This window comes from Hoplias malabaricus, chromosome 5 (assembly GCF_029633855.1).
Source record: "Hoplias malabaricus isolate fHopMal1 chromosome 5, fHopMal1.hap1, whole genome shotgun sequence".
Taxonomy (NCBI): Eukaryota; Metazoa; Chordata; class Actinopteri; order Characiformes; family Erythrinidae; genus Hoplias; species Hoplias malabaricus.
This window is the reverse complement of record NC_089804.1, coordinates 18,309,699-18,317,671: the sequence shown is the minus strand read 5'-3', so window position 1 is coordinate 18,317,671 and position 7,973 is coordinate 18,309,699. Positions and strand designations below refer to the sequence as shown.

At 39.8% G+C, this 7,973-nt stretch overlaps 1 protein-coding gene across 2 annotated transcripts; it reads right to left on the bottom strand.

Moving 5' to 3' along the window:
* Window positions 1-2,042: 2,042 nt before the first annotated feature.
* zfp64 (zinc finger protein 64 homolog (mouse)) lies at window positions 2,043-7,768 on the bottom strand. 2 transcript variants are annotated; one of them, XM_066671899.1, is made up of 7 exons: window positions 7,655-7,754; window positions 7,476-7,530; window positions 7,222-7,377; window positions 6,620-6,766; window positions 6,456-6,518; window positions 6,124-6,375; window positions 2,043-3,758 (listed from the first exon to the last, which is right to left on the bottom strand). In XM_066671899.1, exons 2-7 carry the CDS (start codon window positions 7,495-7,497, stop codon window positions 2,290-2,292), a joined length of 2,109 nt encoding a protein of 702 aa, XP_066527996.1. In that variant the 5' UTR covers window positions 7,498-7,530; window positions 7,655-7,754; the 3' UTR covers window positions 2,043-2,289. The 2 variants fall into 2 exon arrangements, with proteins under 2 accessions (XP_066527996.1, XP_066527995.1); XM_066671898.1 differs by having other exon boundaries at window positions 2,044-3,758; window positions 7,476-7,768.
* Between the last annotated feature and the right edge of the window lie 205 nt (window positions 7,769-7,973).

Sequence of the window (7,973 nt, the reverse complement as noted above, 5' to 3'; positions counted from 1 at the left end):
GTGGTAAAGAACACAAACTAAAGTTAAAATGCCTTTAAGTCTGGCCCAATAGCTTTACTTACCTTCCTGAGAAATTACTGGAAGGCCCAACGCCAGGTGTCAGCTAGGGCAGTAAAAGAACTCCGGCATTGGACTGGGAAGCAGACATATTCTAAATCTTAACATCAACTGTTTCCAAAACAGCAGAAACTGTTACTGTAGTTACAGGTGCATCTAAATAAACTAGGATATCATCAAAAAGTTACTTTATATCAGTAATTCAATTCAAAAAGTGAAACTCATTATTTAGATTCATTACAAATAGAGTGGTCTATTTTAAATATTTATTTCTTTTAATGTTGATGATTTTGGCTTAGAGCCAATGAAAACACAAAAGTCATTATACCAGAAAATATTACATTTATATAAGACCAATTTAAAAAATGAAATGTTGGCCTGCAGAAAAGTATATACAGTATATATGCACGGGGTTTAGGTCAGACGAGTTTGCTGGCCAATCAAATCCAGTGATACTGTGGTTATTTAACCAGGTATTAGTACTTTTGTCAGTGAGGAATTTTCCTGCTGGAAAATGCAATCTGCAGCTCCATAAAGCTTGTCAGCAGAGGAAAGCATAAAGTGCTCAAAAATTTCCCAGTAGATGGCTGGGCTGACTTTGGACTTGATATAACATAGTGGACCAACACCAGCAGGTGACATGGCTCCCCAAACCATCACTGATTGTGAAAACTTCACACTAGACCTCAAGCATCTTGGACTGTGTGCCTCTCCACTCTTCCTTCAGACTCTGGGACCTTGATTTCCAAATAAAATGCAAAATTTACTTTCATCTGAAAACAAGACTTTGGACCACTGAGAAACAGTCCAGTCCTTTTTCTTCTTGGCCCAGGTAAGACGCTTCTGACGTTGTTTGAGTCATGAGTGGCTTGACACAAGGAAGGCAACAGTTGAAGCTCATGTCCTGGATACATCTGTGTGGGGTGGCTCTTGAAGCAGTAGCAGCAATTCCAGCAGCAGCCCAATTTAGCCCAAATGTTTGAATGGCCTTGACAATCCTTTCAATGCTGTGGTTATCCCTGTTGCTTGTGCACCTTTTTCTACCACACTTTTTTCTTCCACTTTCCATTAATATGCTTGGATACAGCAGGAGGGTGTCAATGAATGCCTTCTGGACATCTGTCAAGTCAACAGTGTTCCCTATGATTGTGTAGCCTACTGAAATACACTAAGGGACCAATTTAAAGGCTTTGCAGGTATTTTGAGTTGATTATTCTAATTTTCTGAGATAATGACTTTTGGGTTTTCATTGGCTGTAAGCCATAATTATCAACATTAAAAGAAATAAACACCTGAAACAGATCACTATATTTTTAATAGTTCTATATGTGAGTTTTACTTTTTTTGAATTACTGAATTAAAAGAACTTTTTGATGATATTTTAATTTATTGAGATACACTTGTATGTATCTATTAAATCCTTAGTTAAAAAAATTAAAGTACACATTTTTCCGCTTAATGGGATTGACCCTTACACCCATTTAAATACTGTCACTAGTACTGAATGGTTTTTATGATAAGACATTTCTGAGACAGAACGCCTACACAGCTGAACATCTCTCATTGAAAGCCAGGATGAAGTGAATGTGAATTTATGGAATCAAGTCCAAAGCTTTGGATCTCTTAATTCCTAAAGGCCTGAAATAAGACATTAGATTCTTTTTGGGACTGGGAATCAAAGCTGTAGTCTTAACACATGCAGAATAAACAACATTTCCAGTGTCACTGGAATCTGAAATATAGTCTCCAGTGGGATTTCTACCATGTCTAACAAACTCAACCAAACAAATAGGACCTGACTTTATAATGACACATTAGATTTATGACACAAAATGCAATATCTGCAGCCATAATATTATTAAATTGCCATGTGGTGTGCAACTGGTATAGTTTAGAATATCACTGAACCATATAACTCAGACAAGTAAAACCTCTTTTTTAAAATCATGTATATTTCATTAAAACAGTCCATTCTGTAGTCCCAAGAGCTAGATAAATATAATTTTAATAAAATAAAGTACTGATATATCTAAAATATATCTCTGTCTTGAAATGGAGAAAACAAATAAAATATTAACTTTAACACATTATTAAGTTTTATTCCAAGTCAGTTTGGATCATTTCTATTGGTCTGTTCGTTGTTAACACAAAGATGATGTTCTCAAAAATAAGGCTGACATGATAGGGACAACATACCAACAAATGCAACAAACAAATAAAACAGTGCCTCAGTCAATCCTCAATACTGTCTGCTGTATTAGAGTCTGAGAAGATATTATGTGGTGACAGCTGGTATATAGGGGTTTGCTGGTCCTGTGTTGAAATATTCAAGGGGATGCTGTGCACAAGAAGGCCACTAGAGGGCTCTAGGCCTAAACTGGGCATTACCAAGCCACTATCTTCACCTGGAACCCTGCCCCCTGGGTCCTTAGGCATTTCCTGAGACGGAGGCCTGTCCATGTCCAGGGGTAGATCAAAGCCAGAGTCTGAGTTTGCTGCGACGGAGCAGCTGTCCTCAGTAACCACAGTGACCTCCGTACCACCTTGCTGAATGAGAGCATGTAAGCTGTCCAGGTCAGAGCAGGCCGCAATGAACGTGTGACTATTGTCTGAAGAGGCAGCAGAACATGTGCTGATAAAGCTCTGGTTAGAGTTTGTAGTCTGAGAGGAAATATTTGTCTGTAATAGATTTTCCTGAAGATGGCTCTGCTCTTCACTCTGACTGATAGGAGTTAGCAATAATGTCTGTTGCTCATGACTTCCCTCTGCTTGTGTGCCAATATGCTGCACTGGTGTTAGCAGACTCACCTGCTGTATTACAGGATTCAAAAGCATGTCCTGCGTTTCTGAATTCAGCAAGACAGTCCCAGGCTTTGTAGAGGGTGCTTCCACTGCCGCCTGGATGAAAGTCCCCTTCTGACCTAGTCGGGGTGCTACAAAGATCTTCAGCTGTGTGCTGTTCAAGGAAGGTATTGTGTTATTTGTAACAGTCAGTGAAATATGTCCCCCATCTTGCACAGGCACTTTAGCTGTGGTTTGTGAATGTGATGTGGGGTTGCTCTGCTGTTGTGAATCATTATTATTATTTATACTATTGTGCTGTCTCTTATGACTACGCAGAGAGTCCTCTCTTACAAAGGAAGCATCACACAGGTTACAGCGAAATGCCCGAGCTGCTTCTAGTCTGGCCCGGTACCGTGACCCTATGGGTTTGGACACTTGCTCCTGGCCGGCTCCATTCCTTCTACCTACTTTTACACGCTTCTCAGCTTTTTCCCCATGACACTTCCTCCTGTGGATAAGAAGGTTACTGCGCTGCTTGCTTGCAAAAGTGCAGTGATCACAGCTGAAAGGCCGCTCATCTGAGTGCACACGTTCGTGGACTTTGAGTGCTCCCTTGCTGGAGCACGAGTATGAACACTGGGCACACTGCAAAGGCTTGGCAGGCTGGTGCTGACGGGAGTGGTGTCGTAGGGCTGCTTTGCCTGAGCAACAGAAGTCACATTCTGGGCAACTATACGAGCTGGATGCACCATGTTTAAGCTGCACGTGTGACTTCAGGTTAGCCTTCATGGCACAGCGATACTCGCAAAGGTCACACTTGTAGGGCTTCTCGCCTGAATGGATCCGGGTATGCCGCTTCAGGTCTGAATTGATTTTGAATTTGGCATCGCACTGGTTACACTGGAATGGGGCATCTCCTGCAGGTTGGTAGTGCAAATAAACAACAAGCACAAATCATAGTTAGAATTAGGGGTGGGCGATGTGACCCTTAAACAATATCACATTGTTTTTGCAATTACAATATTCTTGGTGATATGACAACATTTTATTAATTTCAAGAACATAATTATACAATAAAATAAATGCTTAAAATACATTTTACTATATATGTAATGGTTTCAAATAGGAGTATACAAAAAAAAATCTGTAAATATTTACTTTCTAGTGTACCCATATAAACAGAAAACTTAAACAATTATGTGAAAAATACCCTTAAAAATTCATAGTAAATAAACAAATACAAAATAAATGCTAGGCTAGAATCAGTGTCATTGGCCGGTTGTTAGGTCTACGAGTAACCACTGGGTTCTTTCCTCATACACAACCTGATGCTTGAGGCTGAGGCGGTGAAACAGATCTTACATATTACCATGTTTTTTATCATATATTTCTCCTACCATAGAACCACTTTTCACCATACTGCTGCTGTACTTAAAAGGAACACTATGTAGTATTTTAACTTAAAATGACAGCTTCTACATGATTAAGCAACTTCTGAACCACGGGCTGGAGAAATGTGTAATGCTTTACGCCACAAATCTCACAGGTGGTTTCCTAGCTACAAATAGAATCTAGCTTGGTGTTCCAGATACGGATGTTATGGCAGAGGGAGCAAGGAGGAGAAAGAGCAGGCGCACATAGCAAGCAAGAGAGAGAGAGAGAGAGAGAATTAGTAGCTGTACAAAAGTTAAAACTGGATTGAGTTTACACAGTAGCGTGCGATGAAACAGACATGAGCATACAAGTTGGAGTAGTAAGTAACTTCCATTGTAACTTCCTTCATGCATTGTGGTGTTAGTTAGTGATACATTTTGTTTATGTTTTTTTATCATTACTGTGCAGTAAGCCAGGGTTTGCGGCTGTAATAACAAAGTTGCACTTTATGATTGTAATAGTCCAGTGTATATGGGTTTTTTGATGTAGTCAACATCATCTACTTCTATTTTACACAACCCCCCGGCTCAACATCAGATGAAGCCCAGAGAGCTGTTCACGACGGGTGTAAACATCACTCTGAGAGAGAGAGAAAGGTTGTGCATGTGTTTGTCTGTGAGAGATAGACAGGGATAATGTGAAGAAGCCTGGAGAACCGGCCATTTTTGTGTGTGCAAGAGAGCAAGAGGGAAATAGATAAATAGATAGGTGTGAGAGTTGATTTTACGACGTAAATGTAAATGCGAATTACACTCAGCAACAGCTAGGGGATGCTCAGGAGACAAAAAAAGCCAATTCTTACATTGTATTCCTTTAAATTACTTATGAACACATGCCCTATTAGGTGTAACTGCACAATGTCATTGCAAGTGGTAAGTGCAAGGCTTGAAATTGTTAGAATTTACACATTCTAAGGGTGATTCCCAATTCACCCCTTGCATCTACCACTAATGCTTCTTTCAAACATGAATTTTTGAGTATTTCTAGAAACTCTGGAGAATTGGGTCCGGATATGTCCGGAAGTGGTCGTTCATAATGCAGCGCACAGCAGGAGAATTTCCTGCTCAGATGCGCTCATGCAACTGTAAATGAAACATGTGCTTTAACAGCAGGAGGAAACTGAAATATTTCCTATGCCGTTCTTACATGCACGGACTCTGATTTGACCTGGAGATTTTACTAAGACGTGAGGAGAATAAAGTCTGGGATGAATGTTGTGGGTGATCATGTTCAGAAATACAGCTCTTTTGGGTAAACTCTTGAAAATTTTGGATTACTGTGCATGTGTGAAAGGGGCTTTAGTCTACCTCTCCATTTTGTCTAGGGGTAGGGCATCCCAATTCTTTTTGGGACAGAGGGGTAGTGCTATGACCTTTCAAACGGACCTACAAATATGAGTATTATCTTTTAAAAAGAACGATAGTTTTATTATCTTATTTTAGTGTAGTTTCAATTTCTTATGACCCACTTCTTCTTAACAAGCTAGTAGTAGTATGCCAATATCTCTGTAGTTATCTAGTAAATTTCCAGTTATACCTTAAACAGTGAAGCAATTACATTTTCACACCTGATGACTGCAACATTTGAGGTGGTGAATTCCTCTTCATATCACAGAACAGTTAGGAGTTGGTGAAAATATGATTGTTAAATGCTTCTGAAATGTAACTAAATTCCAGCAGTGAGGTTGCTGCACTGCAACTCTCATCTATCACAGCAGACTGACAGGGGTGCTGATGATGTATTTACTGTCCCATTTTAACTACTACATCTTGTAACTCAATTACAAAGATATCACTCAAAAACTAGGGGTAGGTGTAAGACTGTGGCTATATCACTGGCTTTACTGACCTGTGTGGGAGCGCAGATGGACAGTTAGCTGGCTGGAATTTCGGCTGGCATATGGGCAGATCTGGCACTTGAAGGGCCTCTCGTCATAGTGAATACGCAGGTGCTTCTTCAGGCTGCTGCTGTCCGCAGCAGCATATGGGCAGTGCTTACATTTGTGCGGCTTCTCCCCTGTGTGTGAACGACTGTGTAGGTTCAGCTTGTCTCTCCGGCTAAATCGCTTATGACAGAGCTCACACTCGAAAGGCCTCTCACCTGGCCAAGAAAGTGAATATCTGACATCAATATAGATACCTGAATTAATGGAGAGGAGATGACAGAGGAAATATTCTCACCAGTATGAGTTAGCATGTGCCTTTCCATGTCTTTTTGGCCATACTGTGTTTTGAATGTACATCCTAAAAGCAAATAATGCATTAAGATAAGCACAAGTTTCATATAAGACAGCATAAGCCTTACTTCACTTTCAGCATCACATTACTTAATTGTTTACACTAACCTGAGAAGCAGCAAAAATGTCTCTTTTGAGCTAAAGTTGGTTTCAACTTTTTGGATGGCTTTTTCTGGGTTTTAGCAATGGTCTTCTTGACAACCTTTGACATACACGTTTGTAATGTCTCCTCCAAAGCAAAACTTTGAATGGATTCTAAGCAATAAACACAAAATAAAAGATCTCAAGGAGATGAGGTCCACAATTCATCATAAACTTCACTCAAGTTAAGGGACTCCTACTGTAAAGCTTTGCTTCTAGTTACAACATGCCTTTTTTAACTTGTGTGTCCAGAATGCATTTCAGTCTAATTCAATCCCACTATTATTAACTACCTCAGAATCAGGGAACTAATTTCAGCAAAGCTGTGACATAGATAACATTCTAATTAATATAACATATGTAAAACTATTAAATGATTGAAATAAACACAGATTCAGAAACCACAGTATGGTGCCTGCTGGTTTTTATAGAACCATAACAGCAGCAAGCTTTTCTTCACCAGTGATTGGGAATGAACTGTTTCTTTTATTAAAATGCTTTTATGTTTGTTAAATTGAACAGATCTTCATCTTATAAGACAGGACATTCACTGCTGTTGCCTGACTCACCAGCAACTCCAGCATTAGAGGTTGAAATGTCTGTTGTGGAAATTTGGCAACCATTTTGCTTATGGGCAAGAAAGATTTCAAAGTTGTTGTACTGCTGCTTGCAGAAGCCACAGATGTGTATGTCTGGGCTCACCTCAACCATCAGATGGTTTATCCCTGAAAAAAAAAAAAAGAAATCTCCTATTACTCATGAATAGTAACTTGCAGGAAGACTTTTAAAATAGTTTAATAGCTTTCCAGGGACACTAGCTTACCATCTCCATTGAAAGATGCCATTTAATGTGAATGTTTGGATGTACCCTGTCAGCTCTGTTGCAGATGCCCAGTAGAATATACGAAGACATTAATGAAACAATTAGCTACAATAAGTCCACCGTTGGTGCGATACAAAAATGATTCGTATAACTTCAGCCCATTGGATAATCACTCGTACTTCCAGGCATTTCCACGGGTCGCCATTGATGTTTAAAAAGTACAACAGCTCCGTGTGTACTCCACAGCAGTGAATGGCATTTCTTCTGCTTCTCCTTCCCCTCACCGGCCTTCGAGGCGTATTACTGCCACCTACAGTGAGGAGTCTTTAAAACCAGATATTTAACAGAAGAGCCCAATGAGGAATTTTGAATGCAGACAGGGACACTGCTAGGGATTTTGGCCCCATCACTCCAAGATATACCAGCGCTAAAAAACAATGTAGCTTTGGCAGCCATTATTTTGAGAAAAAGAGAGAATCACCCGAATTTCTAAAACGG

Bases quoted from the DNA above. Each gene is read 5' to 3' on its own strand.
- zfp64 (XM_066671898.1), bottom strand. From the start codon at position 7,497: ATGGCATCTTTCAATGGAGATG. The intron at 7,378-7,475 runs GTAAGCTAGTGT...TTTTTTTTTCAG, and splicing joins GGCATCTTTCAATGGAGATG to GGATAAACCATCTGATGGTT. The intron at 6,376-6,455 runs GTGAGAATATTT...TTTCTTGGCCAG, and splicing joins GCACATGCTAACTCATACTG to GTGAGAGGCCTTTCGAGTGT.